Below are 24,935 nucleotides of genomic sequence, written 5' to 3' on the forward strand. Positions count from 1 at the left end.
TCGTGTCTGCAGGGGATGGAGATGAAATAACCATGTATGCATCTGAAAGCATGTTAGTATGCAACTAGCATTCAGTTATTGTGTTGATTTAATTCATAGACTGTATTTAAAGATGGACGAAATGAAATGACATGCGTGTCTTGATCGCCCCCTAGTGGCGGGCTGTAGTATCATAAACCCCACCTCCTCCGGGTTAGTGGATGGGACGTGAACCAAAAAAAACATGTTAAATAAATTTTCCTCAAAAACGGTTTCTTTCTTTGTAGGTATAGTTCTTATCACACTGATTTATGTTCAAGTGGGAATTTTTCTGATAAGTTTGGTTTTAATTAGTTATTTGAGTTGTCATGATTGACAGCTGAGGCTGCCTTGCGATTGGTCGAGCTCCCTCCCCCGATAAGCAAGATGACAGGATTCAGGAGGAAGTGGAGATGCGTTGTCCATCTTCTTGTTTGTCTGTTAGTTTGCAAACACCTCTGGACGGATTAACACAAAACTTTACATTCTTTAACATTGAGAAATAGGGCGTTTTTTTGTTGTTGTTGACATTTTCACAGTTAACCAGGGAACAGCTCTTGGATCTAGATGAAAACAAGACTGATATGAAGGTGAGTGAAGGTGCAGCAGGATTAGACTCAGCGGACTGATGGGCCTCGCTGGAGAGACGAGCTCTACCGAGCTTCTTGTGGCTTGACACCGATTCATTGTCATTAATAATAATAGTGAAAGAAATGTGCTGCAATAGTTGCTGTGAACCAGACATCAGATGTACTTTTGAGAACAAATGCAGACAATTAATTTCGGCAGAGGTAAACTGACGATGACACAATCCGATGAGGGATGATTCAAGTTCTTTCTACCAACCTCGTTGCTTGAGGTTCACGCAGAGTGATCCTCTCAGAGGAGGAGAAAAGGCTTTTTAAAAAAATGCTTTGCTGACACACAAAAAGAAATGACATGCTCATGATACTTTTGGCTAAACACAGGGGGATGGTCCTGAATTTAAATGTGTTGTTTCCTTTCTTCAGCTGCAGGGGAGGAAGATCAAAACCTGCCATATGCTACAATACACGGCTTAAATGACTGAGAGTCTGCACTGATGCAGTAGGTGTGGATCGCAGTGAATCAAAGCATTCGCTTTTATCTGGGCTGCCCACAATCAGCTCCTGTTTTAGTCGTAACAGAATAACTGTTATAAAACGTGGATTGAAAAATTGTCCAAAGGAAATTCATTCGTATGGAAAAAAGGGGGAGTTTTAGAAGACGGGTGGAAAATCAAGAGAGAAAAAAGATCAGTTATCACAGTCGTCTGCGAAACACAACCTGAGAAGAGGGAACCTGTCGTATTAAAGAGCATCTAAACGACACTGTGCCTGAGTGAGCGAGTTCAGCTGTGACAAAACAGTCACCTCTGTTCCTCAGCTCGTACATATTTCAGCTGGAGGTCAGGTCAGGTCAGGTCCTACTTGTCTTTGAAACACAAAGATGCACCGTTGATGGACTGTGTCACCGACGTCACAGCTCGGACGGGCCTCAAAGGTTTTTACTTTAATGAGAGTGAGACTGACCAGTGGTGTCTGGGATAATAACCTGTGTTCTCCATTATATGTAAAACCCACTGTAAAAAAATTACTTTAATTTAGACCGATTCTGACATCAAATCTTGCTTTTTAACTCCAACAGGGAGGTTATGATTTAATCTATTATTATTAAATCCATCTATTTTATTTGTATTATCTGACTCCTTTACCTTATTTTAAAACGTTCATACATATTTATCCTTTATGAGTTCATACGACTCTCATGTCCATTATTTTGGTGTTTCCAGGCCCCTTCTCCAACAGTTGGTGCAGAACGCTGCAGCTCATCTTCTGTCTTCCACCGGCCTCCCTTCATGTTGCAGGATTGATTTAAGATTTTAATGTTCACCTACCAATCAATATACTACAGCTTCAAACCATCTCCCTGACCTTTGACAACCCCCCCCCCCCCCCCATCCAGGTCACTCAGGGTCCGCTGACCAGTTAAGACTTATTGGTTTGTCCCAAGATCAATGTCGCAGCACAGGGGACATGGTATCATCCGGCTGACCCCTACGTCTTAAAACACATTTTTATTCCCCCCTGGCTTTTTGCTCAGCACGACAGTTTTTTTTTATTGTTATGGTCTTATTGCTTTTACTACCTTATTGTCTATTAAATGGGTTTTTTCGTTTTTATTTTGTTGCTTTATGCTATTGGCTGCTTTGACTGTGCCGCACAAAACTATTGTTTCCAAATGTGCTTTACAAATAAATGTATTTGTTAATAAATGCTCTTCTCACATTAATAGGAACACAGGATTTGTACTTTTTCTATGTTTTTCTGTAATAATCCCAGTGGAATATATGCTGAAGTTTCTCATGAACACAGTGAAAAATGAACCAGAGTCTTCTGCCACACAAAATGATCAGGATCAGAATCAATTTATTTGAATGAGCAGTTTGAAAAGTTTGCTGAACTTCACGACACACATGACTTGATGTGATCTACTGCAGGAGAGAAACTGTGCATGACTTTATGAAAAGTGGAAACTCTGTGTTGGTTCAGTTACTAGTGTATTATATACTACACGCTATGAACAATCCAAATTAGGGGATTTTATCACTTTGCTTCAACTGCAAATTACTGACTTAATAACTGGGCCATAAATAACCACATAAATGCTCCTGGTAGCTGAATAAATTCAAACATTACAACACAACTGTTACAGACACCCATTAAAAGTGTAATAATTCAAAGCATCTTATTATTTTGTGCAAATTACAACATTTTTTATACGTCCCACAAGGCAAATTAACAACCAATTCAGTGATTAAATACGTGGACGTAAGTGCTGGTGAAACTAAAAATTGCTCCGTGTCTTTGACACTATAATACTATTTGCATTTAAATACAAAATAATCAAACCAACTAAAATATTCTCATTTCTCTGAGTGTGTGTGTAAAGATGCTGCTTTTCCTCTGCTTGGCCACAGTTGTCAGTCGTGGGTTTCAGACGACACACCAAAGTCAGCAGAGCCTATAAATGGCTGCTGGCTCATGGTGGATGGGCTCGGCAGGGTTGTGGGTTTTAGCATCTAGCTGCTGGTAATGTTGGACGCTGCCCAAATGGACCAATCTGCAGCAAATGGGGTTACACAGCATCTAATGTTGCAGATGGTGTCTGAAAGCACACAAGCTCACAATTTTCTCCCCATTTAGCAAAAAGACTCAAACTCAAAAAGTGGGTTTGGGTGGCGCGCAAGGTTGACACTTTGAGATGAAGGTGATTGTTAACACTCAGTTGGGGTTGGAATCCATTCTCGATCCTCGTCTCTGTGGAGACAATCATCCTCTAATAACAGTAATCTATCTCCTCGTTGGCCAGGACAATAGCTGTTCTGCAGGGGATGTAGACCTGAGAGAGGGAGGGGGAGACAGAGGGAGGGAAGAGAGCAGGGAGAAAAGTGAGATGACAATTGGAGATTAATGACGTTAACGTGATCACCGATTTTTGGAGATTACTGACTCCTCCGGTTTACCCTTTTTTTTTTAGGAGTGAGAAAGTTGGTGGTGCCTTGATGATCAGGCCTGATTGCTTCTCACAATCAAGGTCAGCGAGACGGGTAAACGAAGACGAGGAGAAAGAGAAAGAGAAAAAAACAAAATACGACCATGTGTGTGGAAATGAGGACCTAGTTGAAAACCGCTGTAAACAGCTGCAATGGAAGGTAAAGAGTGGAAAAAAAGTCAGTTGATGACACGATACGCTAATTAGCATATTCATGATGTTTCATTTGCATTCTGCCTGGTGTCAGCCGGTTTCAAACCTTTATCTGTCTCTACCCTGCTCTGTGTGATCATAAATACACTATGATACAGCTGAATTGCAAGTTCTATAACTGTCTATAACTGAAATTTCCACCCTGTTCACACTGGACAGATTCTGTTTGCATTGAAGACAGTATTTCTCACGTTTTATAGTGTGTATAAACTTGTACTTATACCATGTGTTCATATGTGTTTACTTATTTGTTACTTTTTAGGTCAGACGAAGAAATTCTGTTTTGTCCAGTTGATTTATTTGTTGGTTGATTTGTTTGTTGGCAGGATTGCGCAAAAAACCACAGAACAGAAATTAAGAATCCACTAGGCGTTGGTGCAAATCCGGACAACGGGGTGGATCGAGGGTTTTATTTCTACCTTCTTTAACAAAGCTAACTTTAAGTGGTTCCTGATTAGAATCCCAGCTTGGCCTTTCTCTTTTCATGTGGAGTTTGCATGTTCTCTGAATTCCCAGGGAATAATTAATGGATCTTGATGAATAGAAAGTCACACAAAAGGGGAAAAATATATCAATGAGTGTGTGAAATTTGGTTCAGCTTGGCTGGATTTTGGGGGATTGTGCTCGATCCTATTCTCATTCTATTTTACTGATGTTTATATTTTCACTATCCCCTTTGTGTCTGTTACACTGCAAATTTCCTTGTAGTTGGACTATTACAGGATCGTCGCTTTGTATCTAATGAATTCCTAATAAAGTTGTTCTTTCTAATATTATCAGACACCGGAACATCTGAACTGAGACATGTTCAACAGTCACTTCCACTCTAAGTTAGGAACCCTCCCTGGGAAACCATTTCCAGATGACGTAGCAGAAACTGCTGCATGAAGACGAGCGGGTTGCTGATCTGCAGTGAGGAGAAGAGTCACCACCGCTTTCGCCTCTGCCACTGAACTGATGCTGCAGCATTTCAGTTTAAACCTTGATCTATGGAGAATATGCGTTCCTTAATCATCGATTAAACAGTCTCAGATTCATTACATTAGCATTACGTTGCATTACGAGCTTGTGCACTCGGGTGAACCATCTCCAAATGAGCAACCCAGCCCGGAGTGAGGAAGCAAAAAAGAAAAAAAAAATCCTAATTTTCAATTCTGAACGCTCTGATCAATGCAATAACTGTGCGTTTCATCATCTCTAAATATTGGCTGTGCATCAACTGTAAATTTGGGATTCTGTGAAGATACAGGCTGCCAGCGGGCATAAGCTTGGCTAAAAGAATCTCCTGAGTTCTAGTGGACTGAAGAAAAAGAAAAAATATGTCAGCAAAAAAATAAGCACAGCAGAAAAAAAACAGAGAAGGAACCGAGTGTGGAAATGTCAGACACCTCGTATATACACAGTGCAAGTGTGCAGTGGGGGTGTTGGTTTGGAGCGGTGCAGCTAATAAAGAGTTTGATCAATCCTTTTGATATTCACAGTGTCATTTGGAGGCGAGACGCCATTGTGTACCATTTGTCATTCCAGATTAATGCCAAAGGAACAGCCGAGCAGACATAAACGATCCCGCATTTCCCCACGAAAAAAAAGTGAAAAAGAGAGCAGAGCTGTAAACAATTCAATCACCCCCCCGAACTCTTGGAGCCGCCCCTCGGCATCAGTAGATCTGAGCTCGCTGTGGATGTGTTTCTTTGGCAACAGTTTGTCACAGAGGGAGTCGAGCAGCCCGGTGCTGAAAGCACTGACACAGACATTGGTGACTAATTAAACAGTCACAGTGGGAGAGTCTCCACGCAGGAGCACTGCGGAGAGGGAGAGAGAGGGAGAGAGAGAGAGACGGAGAGAGAAAGAGAGGGAGAGAGACGGCGCCGTGAATCATTGCACCTGTTTAGACGAAAGCAACCGCCGCGCCTAACCTTGAATGTGTCAACAGCTTTCATTTCCACCAAACAGACAGAAACACAGACCAAATCCTGAGTCAACCCGAGAGCAGGGAGCAGACGATTGTCCTGAGTGTTGGCACAGCAATTCTGTGGAAGACGTTCTCATTGACGTATTACTCCTCACAACAGAAAAGGTGCAAATTAGATTCGTACTTTAACTGTCACCTGAATAAAAAACATTTTATCGGTTAACAGAAGAGTCATTTCATCCGTCTTAAAGGTCCAGTGTGTACGACTCAGGTCATAGGGACCTAATGGACAGACGTAAACACAGAGGTTGAGCCTGGGTTAACGGCTGCTCCAGTGTCAGTGAGCAGCAGTTTGCAGCAGCCTCATAGTCACCGTGCTGATCTCCCAGTGCTAATTACTTCCCATTACTGGTTAACCACTGATAAGATCTGATTCAATCACTCATCCAATCACCCAGGATTAATATCCTTTTCTCAGACGCCATGTCAGACACAGTTCTCATCAGTGTAGCACAAAGTTTGCAGAAATCAAACCTGGACCTCCTGCATATCGGACTTGACTCGTGTGAATACGTGCATGAAGCTCTCTGCTGCTTTCTGATGAGTCACTTGGAGTAGGTGTATATCTCTTCATCGACAAACACTCACAAGCCACGTTTCAATATCTAAGCAACAACAGCAGTCAAATCCAACAGAGTTCACTGAGACAACGAAAGCTTTGAAAATCTGATGATTGGTCCCAGTTGCTGATATCGGAGCGGCAAATCAAAATGAGACGAGGTGCATGAGTGTTGGGAGAAAGTTAGCCGGGGCAGTTTGTCCTTTTTTTGACTTCTTGTGTTTTCGTGGACGCTCTCGCCCTCGTATTAAGTTCACACGTGAGGATTCAGATATTCTTCTTCCTTCAAGAGCAGAGTCCAGCCTTCAGGCAAATACTCGATCTGATCAATGTTCAAACACACCGATAAAGGATTCATGAGGTGCTTTCACAGGAATATTTCATCCTCCAGGTGTCCGTCTCCTGACCCCAGCTGCCGGTGAGACGTCCGCCTGAATATCTCTGCACTTTAACTCGCCAGACATGTCTCGGCTTCTCTTCATTAAACGAGGATCAGCTCCCACTAAGCACCTCTGTACACGTAGGTGGTACTTTAGGCAAAGACCAAGGATCTGAGTGGGTAACAACACAAACCTGACTTAGATGGTAAACTGAGCCAGTGCTCGATGCAAGGATAATATCTATTGAACAACATCCCTCCTGGTTAAATATGCATTTTACTCTACACCATCAAGATACATTTATTTATTCCCTGGGAAATTGGTGAAAATGCCACAAAAGGCCATAATTCTAAAAATAGATCCGTCATTATTTCAAGATTTGCTTTAAGATTTAATGGATTTCTTTCCAGGCCTATCTCCTTCCACCAAGTCTCTGGAAAATCTGTTCAGTAGTTTTTGCATAATTTGCGTAACTTGGATGGACGACATGACGGTCCCCCAAAAGTGTCTCGTTTGCCACCTAGTGGATGTGTGTAGTACAGGTCATAAACCCTGCCTCCTCCATGTTTGCAGATGGGACATGGGCTAAAATAAAAAGTCTAAATAAACATCAAATATATATATTTTTTAAGATAATTTGATGTAGTTCTTATTACACTGAAAGTTTGGTTTTAATTAGTTATTTGACGCAATTAAAAAAACTGGTGAAACGTCAAGATGGCAGCGTTCGTATCCCGGATTATTTCGGCTTCACTTCTTGAAAGTGAGCGTAAGTGGATCTTTATTTACAGTCTGAGGAAAACGTAACCTCCTTGGTGGAGGTAAAAAAACAACTAAATGAAGCTTCAGTAAAGTGGAAAAACTTTACCACGTCGTAACTTTTCTGAGGCGACAGTATTTCAGTCTTCAGCTCACAGGAAGATTTACACGACAAACTTAAAAAGAGAAGTTTAAATGATCTGATCTGATCTGCATCACACACACACACACACACACACACACACACACACACACCCCCCCACCCCCACCCCACCCTACCCTGTGCATATGAATGCAGGCTCAGTTCAGTATATGTTCCATATGCACGTGTAAGGACTTCACAGTGCTGCATATATATAAGTAAAGTGTGGAGCAGGTCGTCTGCGTCTTGTCACACTTTGACTCGGTTACTTCACACACACACGGGCCTCAGATCTCCCTGATGGAAATGTGCGTCTTTTGATCATTTGCAACAAGCCCGCCACACTTTTTCCTCACTTTCTTTTTTCCTTCCTCACTTCAGCTTCATTTTCTTTTTTCCGTGAATCTGTCAAAGGAGACAACCGCTTTGAAGCGTGCAAAGTTTATCAAAAGGTTTCCGAGCGGCTAATTACTCATCAGTGTTTCTTAGTGTTACGTCTGACACTATAACGCTCAAACAAAACTGTAAATTTGACAAATACATTTCCTCACTTTGGGAATTTTTAGTCCCCAACTCAAGTTTGGGCTTTGATTGATGAAATTTGAACGTTCAATATGAGTAGTTATTGATGAGAGAGATTCTCCGGAGCGTCGAACTGTCAAATCTCTCAGACAAAGGCTGAGCGGCAGCAAGGTTTTTATTTGCATAAAGAGAAGAGTTTTTAATTCATCATCACGGCAACTTCTTTCAACACATCATCAAAACATTGTTCTCCTCATATTACCATGGGTGAAACGAAATGAGCCGGGAAAGAGCCGATTCCTAAAAAAAACACTTAAGAAAGGGAAAACAATAAAAACCTGTTACATCAAATACACTTTAAGAATAATGAGGAGCCACTTAATACACATTAGTACTGTCTGTATTTAATGGCTACAAATATTAATATTAGAATTTTATTTAGAGCTAGTCACTGTCATTGGTGTTATTATTAGAAAGAATATATGTAGATTAGTTTTCAACTTATATTTACAACAACCATGAAAATCTAAATTCACCAGGCCAAAAAACACATGTAGAGATATATCTAATAAGGCACATTTTCTTAAGGGTTTACAGTTAATGGCTTTATTTATTTGTTAATAAATGATTTGTTCTTATTAATTAATATGAGATCTTTTGGATGTCAGCATGGCAGTTGCTGTTTTGTGTTGTGATAAATTCAAGACCTTATGTACGACGAGCTGTCGTCTCTGTTATCAAAGACTCGAACTGTAACTTTACTCCAATGAGCGTCCGTTGTTTTGTTTTGCAAGACTCTCTGGGGGGGGGGGCAGTGTTTAAACACACATCAATCAACACTTGATTCTAAACTGCGACAGAACAATGTACCACAGGGGAAAACATTACATTAAAACTAAATATAATATGAAGGAAAGCAATAGTTGGAATAACGATAAATGCAGCACATCAATGGTCTATGATGCTGTGCAGGAGTAGCTGAGTGGAAAACTCTAACGTATTAGTTTAATCTTACGAACCACATTTTTTTTCTGAGTGAAATATTATTTTTTGAAACTGAAACCCAGCATGAAATCAACTACTTCATCTATTCCACTATTTTCAAAGCCTGTTTAGCATCTGCACAGTTTCTGTCTTCTTCTTATTTTGGTTTATTTTGTTGAGGTTTAAGAAAAAGTCAAATAGAAAAAGACTGAAAGAACTATAGAGATGTCAAAAGACAACAGTCCGGCTTCAGATTAGTAAACACGGGGCGTTACAGGTACGCAGGGTTCACCACGGTCGACCAAGCCCCCTCAGTGCTCTCGACTCCGCTGGTTTCATCCAATTATGTGCATCCTCAGTCTGAGGAGTGATGCCTTCGCGGAGGATATGAGAGTTTATTATCGCTCCGTAATGAGGACGCTGGAGAACTTTTAAAAAGACCCGTTTGTGCAGATGTAGAAAGCAACAGTTGTTAAATTAATCACGGTTGGTGTGGGCACCTTTTGCAGCCCCCCTAGGTCCTCCGACCTGATTATTCTCATCACATCCAGGTAGGAGGAGGAGGAGGAGGAGGAGGAGGAGGAGGAGGAGAAAGAGCATCTTTATGCAAGACTACAGTCTGAACATGCAATCTCTATACGAGTGTCTACAGGAAATAGTGTGTGCATAGGGGTCCCCACCATTTCTGTCAGCTCCATTTCACCCACTTCCTTTCATTCCCCATTAATCAGCGGTGGTGCCAACATTAGCGGCTGACTTGTTAACTAAACTTCACATTCATGGCCGAGAGGGACGCGGGCGAGGGCGGCGATGTGTGTGAATTAATACGAGTTAGAGAAGATTTAAGAGAATGTGGAATTGGGAGTCCTCACCTGATGAAACCTAAGCTAATACGACGGAGGATCACAGCCGGCATGAAAGAGGACGGGTGGACAGAGTCTTAAATAATGCTGAATTGATGCTCTTAAAAGCAGCATCAGTTTTGCCAAACACATTTGCGATGCATTAAAGTGCTCGTCCGTCGCTTAATATGGAGAAATATCCTGTATGCATTGACGGCAACACGTCCTGGATTAATCTGAGGAGGTTTTCTTGACGGGAGGAAGGTCAGACAAACATCAGATAAACAAAATTTCACCAGTTGATATGGTCACTCGAATAAAAACTAAACCGGCGTAAGAGCACTGACTCTCGATGTTTCGTTTTTTTCACTAAACACAGAATGATGATGTGATGACCACTTCACACACTTCACTGTCCTCACACATTAATTGGATTCATTAACATTAGATCCAAGCCGAGCAATCAGCAGAGTTACAGTTGGAGTGTTTGCGAATCTGTGCCTCGCTAATTCATCCCCCCGACCTTATTCATAAACATCTTGTTGCCTTTCAGCGACTTTAATCAGGAAAACAATTACATCAGGAGGCAAACGTGCGCGCTCCTCGAGCCGCCTGCTTAAAATGCACGTCAGTGTTTCTTTCTCTTTTTCAAGGACCGACCTATTTCGTGCTATTAAGCCCTAAGCAGTCTCCTCGATGGAAGCCCGGTGGTTCGTCCTGCCAGATATTTTTCTGCGTGATCTTAAGAGCCGAGCACATGAAAAGGTAAATTCTAGCACCATCAATAATGCACATTGTTTGGTGGAGAATCTGAAACCACATTCCCACTTAGCGCTCAGTGACTCCAGGATAACTGCCGAGCAAAACGCACAAATTCGATATTCACAAAAAATGTTTGTGGAGAAACCAAGCGCTGACAGGCATCTAACCTTTTTTTTTTTTTTAAACGCAGCCCTATTTGATACATGTCTGGATTCGGCATTAAAGGATAATCATGTTAATGAAGACGGTGTTAAATTATAGAGCAGCGTTTAGGCGGAGAGGCTCAGACCAGGGAGACGGTGTCTTTCTGAACAGGCAGAGCTCTTTCATGGCAACCCAATGCCGCCTCATTAGAACGACTCGCAGAGATCCTCCCGCTGCAAACTCCATTTCAAGCTAATTAAACCGATTCATGAAATCAAACATAAAAAGGACAAAACATTTCCACGCTGACAGCTGACATTTGGTAATTGTGAGCTGCTTGTGTGTTACACCTCTGTTCCTGCATAGAGAACAGCGTTACCTATAAAAAACATCCAGCTGGTTTCATTACATTTTATTAACTGCTGGCTGGGCTGCAAAGAAAATTTAAATAGTTTATATGTTCCTATGAATTATTGGGGTTCAGTATGTTTATTATTTATCTTGGGGAAAAGATACTGATCCCCAAATTGCCCTTGACGGCCGTACCGGCAGCATGTGAGTGATGTGTGACATCGACAAAGGTGTCAGGAGAGTTTTGTGGTGATAAGAGTCAACGTCGGTGTCAATGTGTTGTAAACAAAAACACATGATCTACGTTACGTCCTGCCTCCGCCCGCTACACCACCCCTCACCTGGATCCTCCACAGGATCTGTTGCTGTGGTGAAGAATCTCCCGCTGTGCTGTGCATTGTGTAAAAGACAAACTGCGGAGAAAGTCCGGACCCAATTCTCTGGATTCTGCTCATATTCAGGTTCATAATTTTAAGTTGGGTTGTCACTTGAAAAGGTTTACGTGCTCTAATGCTGCAGCTCCTCATTTCAGCCTCTGTCTGAAACACTTTCACTTTCAGCTCCTGTCTCTTTAAGGCCCCTCCTCCTGATTAAGCCCAGTCTGCTCTAATTGGCTGGCTGGCCCATTTCGTTGTGATTGGTCAACTGATTCTAGCACGTATAGGAAATGTCGGCCTTCACTCTAGGTTTACCTTGCATTACCTGTTGTGGGACGAATAAAGGATTATCTTCTCTTATCATTGTTGGGGGGCATGCCAGACAGTGTATTATGCAAATGTGGGACATAGGGATGTCACATGACAATTTGCAGAACTTTTACTTTCACAAAAAAACCTATATAACAGACTTAAAGAAAGAAAAACTGAAAAAAGCATAGTATGAAAAGATTTTCATGTGTGTTTGTCAAGTCAAAATATCTGAAAAGTGAAGTGAAAAACATATATGAGACCAAAGCTAAAGCTCATATGACTCAAGTTTATACCTTATTGGTTTTCCAGTGTTCAGTGACTTTTTATAATAACAGGAAATAATCCCAAATTTGTATCCTACATTTTTAACTTCCTGAGATATTTCTGGAGCCGTCTCATCAGCGCCCACTCCTCCTTCTGATGTTTTTCAGCTGTGAGCGACACCCCCCATCACATGTGTGCACTGCATTGTGGGACAATAGTGCCCATCAACAGCCCTCTCAACATTCATCTAGTATGCACGCTGACATTCATGAGTACACTTAATTTTGTCACTTTTTCAGTGGGAATGTGCGACGTGCTCCAGACCTCGTTGGAATTAGTATGCAGAGTGGGATGGTTGATACAACGCTAGGTTATTAGAAGAGTGGTCTAGAGTCCGGACTCGGCTACAACAGCCCCGCACTTCTAATTGGAGCATCCTCCATATTTAGGAGCCAACAAAAAAGGTGACCTCCGATGAGTCAAAAAAGTGTGATGATGGAAATAGTTACCCGCATGGAGTTGGGGCGACCGTTGAAGGGCTGCTTCTCAGTGAAGAAATCCGCGTTGTGGTCGACACGTCCGTGACCTCCATACAGCTCCTCATCCGTATCCAGCTTGATTTTGTATCTGACGAAGACATTGGGGTTAAGGTGCAAAAAAAAGCAGTGGGAAACTCGCTTATGGGATCTAAGACATAAGAAGCAGCAGAGAGGGTTTTTTATCACAGGTGCTTTTGGTTGTACAGTCTGGGTTTAGCAGTGCTCCGCTGGTTTATACTCATTGAAATCCTCACATCCATCAGCATTCGTCTCCTCCTCGGCAACAGTTCAGAGCTCCAACAGACAATGGGAACGCATGCCGGAAATTAACATAAACACAAAAGCGATTCAGTAATGGCTCAACCATCCTGCCTGCCTGTCTAATTTATCTAATTCACTGCATACATTATGAATTTGATCAAAAAAAAGTGATCCAAGTGAGTGACAACAGATATACAGACACAAAGAGAGTATCCACTCCTCCTCCTCCGGGACGCATTTATATTGTTTTACAACTTGGAGCCACAGCGGATTAATCAAGCTTCTTTTTGTCACAGATCAAGAGAAAAGATTCATTAATGTGCAAATCATATAATTAAGTGCTTCCATCCATCCCGCTCATCCTTTGAGGGTGAGAGACGAGGGGCTGGAGTCGATCCTGGCTGACGTTGGGAGAGAGGCGGCGTAAAAACCGGGACAAGTCACCAGTCTATGATCAACCTAACCTGAACGTCATGGGACTGTAGGACGAGGACGGAGGTACGAGGAGAAAAAGAAGAACATGCAAACTCCGCACAGAAGCACCTCCGACGAAACTGGGATTTGAACCGGGAACTGGTTAAAGTTCGTAATGTTTAAAAAAGGAGATAAAAACAATCCTGCGATTGATTCTTTCTCACTCGTCTTTGCCTCATCCTTCCACCAAGTTCCAATAAAATCTGTTCTGTACTTTATGCAATGAAATCATAACCTCCTTGGCAGATGTAATAAATCACCTTCATGATATTCATTCCTCTTAAATTAGTATTAGTACATCTATGCATATATGTCTAACACTGACTTATCGAGTACTACATCAACTTTGCACATCTGGATACTGAAATCTGTATTGCTTTCCTATGCAAATGCTGTTTTGTGCTGCATATGGAATACACTTTGCATTGCTAGTGCATTTGATATATTTGTAAGTATTTTCTCAGATGATGATCGTTGCCAAAAACTATTGATTAATCCACAGTGATTGAAAGTTGTAAAGCAGTGCATCATGTCAGAGAGGTCTGTGGGATGCTCTCTGCTGCACTGAGACGGTTAAGAAACAAAAATGCAACTCTCTTTGATCATGCACAGCAAAGATGCACGTACTGTGTGTGTGTGTGTGTGTGTGTGTGTGTGTGTGTGTGTGTGTGTGTGTGTGTGTGTGTGTGTGTGTGTGTGTGTGTGTGTGTGTGTGTGTGTGTGTGAGCAGTAAGGGGAGGCCCCTTGCCATCACTTTTTCTTCATTCTTTTTGCACAATGTCTCCACTGTGCCTCTGAACAAGGATGCTCAGGCACTGAAGAGCTGACTGTTGGCAGCTTCCATAATAAGGTTACCACAGTTTCATGAAATATGTGCGTTACTGAAGCGGAACCAACGAGAGAAGCCATTGCATTAGAAATAATATGTAAATCGCACCATATGCTCCAGTGGGGGCTTCAGCATATATTCACCTTTCTTTTTTTTTTCTTGCAAAAGTGCGAGATGGAATTGATTACATGATGAAGTGGCCCTTCAGCAGGAGGAAATGGAGAATGCTGTCACATGTGATATCTAAATTGTTGCTGACTGAAGAAATTGAATCTTTTTGCTTTACAAAAAACCCCCCCAAAAAGGATGGATGTCAGAATCAGTTACTAGGCAGTTTTTTTATGTCAAAGGAAATATTTAAAAAGCCAGATTTAAAATGAGGGGAAAATCCACTTGGAGAAGTACGAATATTTTCATCTGAAAACTCATCTCCAGGCAAAGTTTAGCCTTGCTCACGCCAATCAGAAACACTTAAACTTGCACTCTGATGTCCGTGTTTAATGTAAATACCCTTAAACATCTTATTAACTCCCGTCTCTGCAGGGACGGCGAGCTGCGAGGAGTGGCACTGTGGCCAACGCCGAGAGAGAGGAGCACACATGCAAACAGCGCCCTAATTGGCTGGCTGAATAATCACCTTTATCTCCCCATGGGCGGCGTTCTGGAGAGCGAGTGTGATCCTCAAACACCGCCTCGCTCTGCCCCAGAGCCGGGAAAATTCCGCTTTTTGCCAGCTGCTTGTCTGCTTTGATAGTGATGATTAAAAAGAAGCGCTGCTCTGTGCATTGTTTCTGCCGAGGAGAGAGATCCCCCCCCCTTGCACCTCCTCTCACCGCTATGGAGGGTTATTAACAGAACAAACTCAAACTTATCTATACGGAGGTTTTACAGGAACCATCAGAAAGATATGCAAATAGAGCTGAGCTCCAGGGCTATACTGCTGAAAACAGAGGATATATGCGATTTCAGGAGGGTTAATAAAAAAAAAAAAAACCTTTACAGTAACGATCATAGTGTATGGAATATGGAAATGTTGCATGCATAAGGTATTTGTGTGTATCTATGGCACTGAATGCACAGAAATGTCAAGTTTCCCTGCAGAAACCCAGAACCAGCACAAAGTGGTAGTTGGAAGCTTAGAGTGATTACATCTTTGTAAGTGGCCGCAGACGAGCTGCACCAATAGCTTGCAGTAGTGTTATCAATACAGCCTTTGTGAATAAAGGGGGGGGGGCCTTAAAAAAAACACAATCAATTTTGTCCAGTGTGCAGAGGGCAGTCCGACGCTCGGTGATTAGAGCCACTGATGACCTGAAAACAATCTGTGCCGTGACCATGATTGCAGAACAAACCACCGCTTTCTCCAGTTTCTCCACCAGCTTGTCATTTTTCTTCTTCGCTGGCTTTATGAAAGCAATAGCACTCTGGTATGAGTGAAGTCGCCTGTGTGTGTGTGTGCGTGTGTGTGTACATCTGAAGAATGAGGCACGGCCTTGTAAGCATTCTAAACACCATGTCGTGCCTTTTCAGAGCCGCTCTCTGCTCAGCCCGGGCGAGAAACTGTTTCTAAGGAGAGGAGGCAGCAGCTGAAACACAGACACTGGATTAATTTGTGACCCTGAAAGTGTTTTTTAAAAAAAGAGTATGAAAGCTATTGTACTAAACAGCCTTCAGCATACATTTGTTTTATTGTGACACGTCCAGACAGGATTTTTTTCCGACATACTTTGATTTTGAAATTGTCATTACCTATTAAATAAAAAATGAAATGGTTGTAAACTGACGAGTTCTTGGACAGACTTGGTAAATGTTCATGCTTTTTCTTGTGAGTCTTATTGTCTCAACCATCGCCTGAATATAAAGATGGACGACATGACAGCTGCCCTAAAGTGAAGCCAATCGTCTCAATCGCCCCCTGGTGGCTGACTGCAGTATAGTTCATAAACCTTTGTTACTGGATGGGACGCGCACCAAACTAAGTACAGAGATAGATCGATTTTTCTCATAGAAGGTTTCTGTCATTCTGGGCAGTTCTTATTAAACTCATGCCTTTTCAAGTGCATGTTCCTTTTCCTATAATTTTGGTTTTACTCACTTATTTGATGCTATAAAAATGTGAATAAAGTGGAGACATGTGGTCCATCTTCATTTACAGTCATTGGTCTTAACCAAACCAAACCACTCACCAGAATCATGTTGTCAAACCAGACAACATGAAAACACAGAACAATTTGTTCTCTGACTATAAATGTAACGAGCTCTCAGAGAACTTAGAGTCTTTCCCGGGCTTTTCAGGTAATTAGGTTCTGGTTTATGCCTGAAAGTCAATCATGATTTCAGGAGTTTTGGATGTGATTATAATTCAGATTTACCTCTTTATAGTAAAGTAGTGAGTTTTATTAAAATAAGAGACAAGACTAAAATTGCCGCGGCACACTTACAGATGTCAAAGAGCTGTTAGGATAATTTAAGCTCCAAATAAAGTGGCAGATGATTTGGCTAAACTGTTCACTTGTTTACAACCTGTCTGAACATCTGACTGCTCGTGTTTCCCGTGAAACCAATAACCTCGGGCATTACTTTGTTATGAACGTCATCATGATGGAGAGAAACTGTGGTCAAAGCTGCACAAATAACACATACGTTATAATATAATGGTATTTTCCCATTAATACCTGAACCGAAGCAGCTCATCAATTTGTCTGCAGCAATAGAACATGACAAAATTCGGGAAAATCACAGTTTAAGCATCCGGAGTTAAAACCTAAATGGGATCCCACGCAGAGAAAAGTAATGCAACTTTGTTGACGTCATCCATCTTGATGCAGCTCACCTGCGATAACTGATTCGAGATAATATCCCAGTAAATTATTGTCACCTCTGCGTATTTGACTCTGAATTCTTGTTAGTGTCACCAGCACCCGTGGTTGAATTATTCCAAATGGCGTTCGAGGAACGGCTCAGACACAGAGAGAGAGAGAAGAATGATGACCTGACACAATCTCAACCGCCTATTGGCACAGTGTAAATCAAAGACCAATCTGCCCCGACAGGTACAGCTCTCATGACAGGATCCTACTGGGATTTCAAATAGTCTAACCAGCCAGATAAAGCCCGCTGCCTGCAGAACGCATCCACCACGAGTCAGAGGGAAAATAATATAAAAAAAAAAAAAAACGTGATGGTTTGAGTGCCTGTCGAAAGCTGACTTTGACTGCATTTTAATGGCCGACGTTTTTCGTCGAAGGTGCTTCACTTCACTCGCTCTCCTCTTCCTCGTGGAGGATAAAAAACACACGCACATTTAAAAGAGGACAATGAGAAGCGATGAAATAGCTTGTATAAAAAAAATATGAAGAGGACAAACAGTCACTGAGCATCCGACTGAGGACTGGCACTGCGGGATGACGTCTATATCACTGTTGAGTTACGACAGCATACTTTCAGCTTTACAATTTGGCCCCAGACGCTAAAACCACAACAACACCTCAACAGCGTCGACTGTGGATTTTCTTCCCCATGACATTGACAGCTTATTGTTTTTCTTGTATAATTAAGCGACCTATTGAGAAGTCATGCAGAACAAGTGGGGTTCTCTAAAACAATGCTGCAACCGGGGCAACGTTCTGCTCATGCTTCTACCTTAAGAGATAAAATAACCAGGGAGGAGAAACCACCTGAAAACTCCATCACGGCCAACATGCAGTCGTCCAATATGCGTCCCAGGGCAACTGAAGGTAACTTAATGGTGGTTTTCTCTGCTAGAGAGGAACACCCTCTGATAAAATACAGGACTTGTCACGTTGCCAAAGGGAATAAAACCCATATTGGATCCATTTTCAGTGATGCACAGCATGGCCGGCTCCATTCAGCCGTTATTTCCAGATGGAGCTGTGGTGTGGGGGCACCTCCGTGACATCCGTGACCCTCACACAGGTAAGAAAGTTTAAGTATATGACAGCTGAGCGTAATGAAAAAGCACTTTTGGACTCATTGAGCTTGTCTTGTTTACCTCCTCTGCCTCTGAGTGGCACTTTCATCTGTCTTCTCCCCTAATTGGATCCTCTGCACACATTCCCATCGGAGGATCGGCATCTCCTCATGCACACGGCGCATTTACCTTCCTCACACGCACGCACGCACACACACACACACGCACACACACACACGCAGAGCACATTTGCCTTTATGTGTTTACTGCTTCTCTGTATAATGACAGCCAGAGCTTTGCCCTCGCATTTATTTGCATTTCCTCTCAACCCACCCAGTGTCTGAGGCCTCCTCTCAAACATCAAAAGAAGCACCAGGAGGAAAAGATGTGGCTCCATCTAAATGAAAATAAACCCTCAAAAATGGTGTTACAGACACTGTGCAGCGAGGCTATTAGCGCTGTGCCCGAGACTCACCCCCATCAAGGCAGAGCGGAGAACACGAGGCAGAATATACAATAATTGCACATCAAACAGGCTGACAATTAACACATGATACCGAAAGATTAGAGGTTAATTCTGTTTTTTTCTTTTAATCTTCAAATACACTTGATTATAGTCTCACTGTTCATATTTAAAACGTGTTTTGTGGATGTAAATAAACACTTAGAGATTAGAAATGTTCTTGTATTGTTTTTCTTTTTCTGATAATCATGGTATTCACTGACATTTGCCACATGATGATTTTAGTTTATAAATAAAACTCCAGTTCGAGTGAATTTAAAAGTTTCCTAACAGGAACCACATTCAAATTTTATTGTAATTACAACAAAGCATCAACTTATCCATCTAAATGAAACAAAGAAAATCAAGGACCAACTGCTGTTTAACAGCCTCATTGTCAGACAATCCAATCACCATCATTTGAGTCTGAGTCGCTCATGTGTGGTGATTTGAGCCGCCGGCATCCAGAGGAAACGAACAAACTCTGCGTCTCGACTCGCCGCCGCATTATTTAAGTCACAGACGAGGAAACCACACAGCTTTGAATCTGTTCCGGTGGGGAAACTGTTGGCGTGAGCAGCACAGAGCCCCAAAAGAGAATGATGTCCGTTATAATAAATACAAATCTGTCAGATTTCTGTCCCCCTTCACATCCCTGATCATTAAGCCTGGTGTAATCACAACTGTGGGACTCATTAAATTCCTCCGCGCTGCTCGCTGGGAAGACAGACAGCCGCTGCAGCTAAAGAGAGCACTTTCTGAATCACTGCGTCCTGCTATTATTTCTCTGCACCAGCATAACAACACCACGATAAACAACTGACTTATATTCCTCCCAGCAGCCAGCGCTGAGATTATATCACACAAGTATTAGCCTCGGACAGAACGTTGCCATTAAAGGTTTGGGTCTTTACACGTCGCATTTACTTCAAAACACGTGTGGCACCGTTTTTAGAACGGAGATTCACTTCTCAACCCGGGGGGAAGGAGGTGATTTTTATTTATTTCCTTCCATGCGCTGACGAATTTAACGGCAGACTCATTTAGAACCACGTCCAGCCTTCAGCCTCGTACCAACAGTTTGTAGTGGGGCGGAGAGGTGGGGCTGCCTGATGACAGAAACCTACAGTACAGTCACAGAGCCAGTTTTAAAATGTAGCTGGTCGTCACACGCTGGAGATCAGCTACTCGCTCACTTTGATGGAACGTGAGTAAGACCTGTCGGATGTTTTTGTTCTATAAGAAAAACTTCATGAATTCCAATAGCACTCGGTGGAGCGCACACATCCGCCATGGCCCAACAGTCCACCTAAATTCAATCAAGCTGAATCAAATTTCACACACTCACAGATATCAGTCCCCTAAACGTGCCTGAATCTTGGTCCATGAATTATTCTCTGGGAAATCAGTGGAAATGTCAAAGAACGCCGTGAGTCGCCATGGTAAAGAAAGTGAAAAACATCCTGGATCCACACCAAAAACACCACATCCTTCCACCAGGTTTTGTGGAAATGCGTCTAGTAGTTTTCTTGTAATGCTGCTGACAGCAAGACAAAGAAAACGCTGATGAAAACATCCCTGGTGAAGGTGATGATAATACTCTGACACTAAAACAGGTATAAAGTGCAATCAACACACACAGGGGTCATATAACACACATCAATGCGGGAAAAGACAACGGCGACACACCCAGAACCAGCTGGTGTGTGTTGCTCCAACAGAAAAGTCTGATAATATTCCACATTTTATTTGTTGTCAATGAATCCAATGGAAAATCAAAAACCAAACAATATATTTAAACTACTGCCAAGTAGCAGTGTCTAACCTGCCAGGGACTGTTAGACTCAAGTATGCATGTTAATTAAATGTGCACTGTCCCATTTAAATAGACATAAACTCAAATCCTGACATAGAGCACCATCAGCTCCAGCGTAGCCTACATGTAGACGTGTACCCCCACGCAGAACCCTACGTCGTACCCTGACGTGCACCTCCCCAAAAATGTCACTACGCATCGAGGAGACACGGACTGCAAGAGCTGGTCCGCTCGGCAGCATCGCATTTGATAACACTCGCCATTGTTCTGAAGTAAACAGAGACACCAGATCATTTTCAAGTAAGCAGAACAGACACCGGAAGACACTCAACACAGTAGCATATAAGGTCTACGCCCACTAGCGTTTTGACTCCACGCTCACTAGCGTTTTGGCGGCACACACACACATACCTGCGCACAACTATGAATGCTCACAACGATGTAGGCCCTGTACGGAAATTTAGACATGTTGGTGGTGCTAGACAAAAAGTTAATATGATTGTTTTAGTTGGTACTAAATAAATCAGTGAGGCACAAAGATACAAGAGGGCCTGATTGTAGATGTCTTCCCAAATAAATGAGATCAAAAAAGAAAACCCATGTTTGGATTTCTATCTCCTCTCTGTCCCTTTTTACGAGACGTCTCGGGCAAAAAACAGCACAATCCTCAGTTAGTGATTCAGTCAAGCTCCAAAAGAGATTAATCACGTTATTGTATCAAAGAAGTAACTAACAAAGGCATCATTACTCTGAGAGGCAGAGCGAGTGTGCAGCCTGGCGTGACAGAGGAAAGATTTTTAAAAAGAAACAAGCGCCCCGACATGACAGATGAAGGCTAAAAAGGATACTTCCCTGGAACGTCCACAGCCACCCTGTATCCCTGGAAGCTCACACTGGGGTGGAAGTTGAAGATAAAGAGCAGGTTTGCCCTGTCAAACACTATGACCTTGTCCCCGTCATGCTGGGCGCTCACGAAGGCCTGGAAGGGGGGGGGGGGGGGGGAGAGAGAAGAGGGGGAGAAGAAGAGAGGAGCTAATAAATGACTTCTTCATGAATAGTCATTACCTTTCTCATCTTGGATTAAGAGAGTTATAATGGGGCACATTATATCAGTGGCCGACACATTTCCAAATAGACCGGAGTAACATTCCCACATCAATTTTCAGGTGGCACTCATCAGCAGAGAACAGCGGCCCGGGGTATTGCGAGGCGCGCGCTGTCAGCTCGAGTCAGGCGGCACGTGATAAAGTCGCCACTCTCCCGCGGAGCCAGCTACTGTTAACGTGTCATTAGCAGAGATTATCAATGTCAGCCAACCCCCTATTTTTAGCGCCCTTGTTCCCCGAGCCAATTTCTGGGCAGCGTATTCACGGCTGAGCGAGGAGATAAGCGCCCCTGCAACCCGTCCGTCAGGGAGGACGGAGGTTAAGGAAGAACGGGATGACAGTCTGGAGTTTGTTTTCTACAGAAGAAGTCTTTAGATTTGTAGCGATGCCAAAGCTCCTCTGGCTGACAGCGAATGTTTAAGCAAACGGAAAAACTAAAATAACCAAGCATTCATTACGTTTGATCCTAACAAGCATGTACAGTAAGTGCAGATGTGGGCGGTGAAGAAGTACAAATACTTTGGTACTGTTCTTAAGTAGATTTTTCAGGTATCTGTACTTAGTTTTCTACACTTTCTACTCCTTATATGTTTAAAAAAGGCCTGTTACTTTTGTTTTAATGCATTTGAGGGGAAATATTATATTAAAAATACTTTATTCAATTCACTGTACACACTCTCTACCTTGCACAGGTACAGGAGGTAGAAATGACCTTCAGAGGCAAACTTTTTACTTTCAGTACATTTCAGTGCCTGTACTTTTGTACTAGTAAACTTCTGCTTGAGTAAACAGATGGAATCAGTGCTCAAACTTTTACATAAGTTGTTTTTAAACACGTGCTATCTGTACTTCTACTTGAGTAAAGACTGTGCGAACTTTTCCGACCTCTGGATTAATGTGCATTTTTACTTATAAATGAATAAATACATGTAAATGCAATCAGCAGAACTGGAGGTAATCATAAATGTATTCCTATTTTATTCAGCAGCCGTTAGTAAAATGCAAATTGTTATCTTATAATTTTCAAATGAAAAAAAACATCTCCCTCAGGCGATGTATATGATGTATGAACAGTCTAGTGTTACACTACTGAAGTTTTTAAGATTCCATTTCCTGTCCCTGCAGCCTCCCACTGTACTGAATCAACAGTTTTGGGTGGAACTAAGCGAGGCAATGGGAGCGGGGGTAAATCCCTACAGTCGCCCCATTTGTGACCTCAGCACTCCTGAATGAAAACATTATTTTTGTGTAACCGCTCTTTCGAATATAATATTTCCACAAACTACAGCCTCAGTCTAGTGGAGCTTACGTCAAGTCAGCGGCGAGAGCACTCGGGACTGTGTGTGGGAAACAAAAATTGCTTTTGCCCCGGGTAAACATTTTATGTATCCAGGGAGAAGGGAGACATCCAAAAACACATCTGAAGATGCAACCTGCTATAAAATTATGTTTAGATTTTTTTTCTCCCCCCTGAGGTTTTCTCAGGGAACGGCGACCAGTGACCGAATCACAGCCTGCTGTACGAATGCTGCTCGGTAAATCCCTCCAATGACCTTGAAATGATTAAATACAGCATCTTTCTAATGTGATCATAAAACAGCTTTTACTGCTGTACATACAGACGGATACAAGTTATACTGCTAGAAAATAAAAAGCACTTTACGGGCATCTGAATTGGCGTCACACAGCCGTTAATACTGGTGTAAGTGGAACACGGACAAACACTGAACGCTATAGTGTGCGTTGCCCTTATTTACATTTCATCACAGTGACGCTACCTCTGCACCGACACAGGCTGCAGTTCACGTCCTCGGTTTTGGCCTTTTGAAGCTCACAGCTGCGCGGCTTCAAAGAGGCGGACACAAACCAGACTTTTAAAGGCAAAGTCCGCTCAGTTGGCTTCTACCTGGGACAACAGGGAGAATGGCTGACAGATCCTCTCTCCGCCCCGCTCCTCATTTCAACTACACAACGCCCTTGGATCCTCCCACCGCGGCTGAAATATTGAACCGAGCCATAGAATATTCCCACTAAGCACGATTACCTTGGCAATGTCATTGATAAGCTGTACAGGGGATTCAGACTCATCTGGTTATTACAGCGGAATCTCTGAGCAGTTATTGGCGTTATCTGTGAGCAATGTTCTACAAAGACCTTTTGTGATATTGTATCAATCCCTGATTTTCTTTTTGTATCAGTCGCTTCCAAGGACGGAGCCCGGAGCACAGGCAAAGCTGAAGAAACCCCTGGAACTGATTTATTACAGATTCCACGGCCATTTTGTCTTTTTCAGACCATTTACCTGTTATCTTAGATTTTACATTATTACATTTCTACCGGTTTAAATGGGGAACTTGATTTCTCAAATTTTCTGTAATTGTTTTATTTACTACAGTTTTTTATTAGTATGTATTAAGTGTCTTAATATTGAAATGCTCTCAGATGTGATGCATGAATTGATTTCTGTGACGTGCACAGATCATGGTGCTGCTCACCTGTCCATACTGATCATATGATCACTATAGGTTTAAAACCTGCCCTGACGAAGGCCTTAAAGGTCGGGTTGGTAATTTGACACGTTTTGTACTGTTTGTCGAAATCAATAAATAAAGTAAGATACAAAAAGACGGACTTTAATAAACACGACCGATCATTTTATGTGGACCGAATGAAATGAGTGTGTTTTGGGGCCGTATTTGACGAGAGGTCCAATGGAAGATGGAGGCATCCGTTGCATCATTTCAAAGTTTAGCCCTAGCTTTAATGTTTGAAACCCGTAGCTACTTTTTCACCGTTGATCTGAATCAATAGATAAGAGATATTAAAAGGTCATTAAACTTGTCTGACCTGTAAAAACCTTCCTGATTATCACACTGTAATTATTTGGCAGCTTTTTATCACGGCAGACTCTTTTAAATTGGATTTGATCAAAAACCAAATCCATAATTTCATGAACTAATTACCTCCAGTTCATCCTCTGTCAGTCGGCGGTAGCCACTGCCCTAATTCGATGTTGTCCTCAAGAACACTTCAACAGGGTAAACTCTCCCCATCAGAGATACCGTGTCTGTAATATTCATTATCCTTAATTATCTTTTTTCTGTGATGGATGATCTTCCTGCTCCCTACACATCACAGCCGCCTGCAGCTTCGCACATAATTTAACTTAGCGGAAATGATATCCTTCAGACCGCCACGACGTAAACTGAAATATTTTACTTCAGTTTCTGAAGTAATCAATCACAGAACGAACATAATTAGATGATGTCTTGAGTATACGCTTCAGAGCTGTCATCCGCGGCT

The 24,935-nt window shown here is 42.3% G+C and overlaps 1 protein-coding gene and 1 long non-coding RNA gene across 3 annotated transcripts in view; one reads left to right on the forward strand and one right to left on the reverse strand.

Annotated features, from left to right (window-relative positions):
- Positions 1 to 24,935, reverse strand: part of gbe1b (glucan (1,4-alpha-), branching enzyme 1b) — an 89,751-nt gene that overhangs the window by 6,627 nt on the left and 58,189 nt on the right. The window contains exons 14-16 of one of the 2 annotated variants that reach the window (XR_004615850.1): positions 21,375 to 21,505; positions 12,684 to 12,801; positions 2,953 to 3,438 (exon numbers count right to left, since the gene is read on the reverse strand). Coding sequence is in view for 1 of the 2 variants with exons in the window: in XM_034604440.1 (XP_034460331.1) it covers positions 3,376 to 3,438; positions 12,684 to 12,801; positions 21,375 to 21,505 (312 nt within the window). In the remaining variant the exon portion in view is untranslated. Of the gene's footprint in view, positions 1 to 2,430; positions 3,439 to 12,683; positions 12,802 to 21,374; positions 21,506 to 24,935 lie in introns of those variants that run through there. The other variant, XM_034604440.1, reaches the window with a different exon arrangement.
- LOC117772886 lies at positions 4,274 to 11,532 on the forward strand. Its single transcript, XR_004615852.1, has 3 exons — positions 4,274 to 4,290; positions 7,166 to 7,167; positions 9,303 to 11,532. It is a non-coding gene; the product is annotated as an uncharacterized LOC117772886 (long non-coding RNA).

This window comes from Hippoglossus hippoglossus, chromosome 13, assembly GCF_009819705.1.
Source record: "Hippoglossus hippoglossus isolate fHipHip1 chromosome 13, fHipHip1.pri, whole genome shotgun sequence".
In the NCBI taxonomy this organism is placed as follows: Eukaryota; Metazoa; Chordata; class Actinopteri; order Pleuronectiformes; family Pleuronectidae; genus Hippoglossus; species Hippoglossus hippoglossus.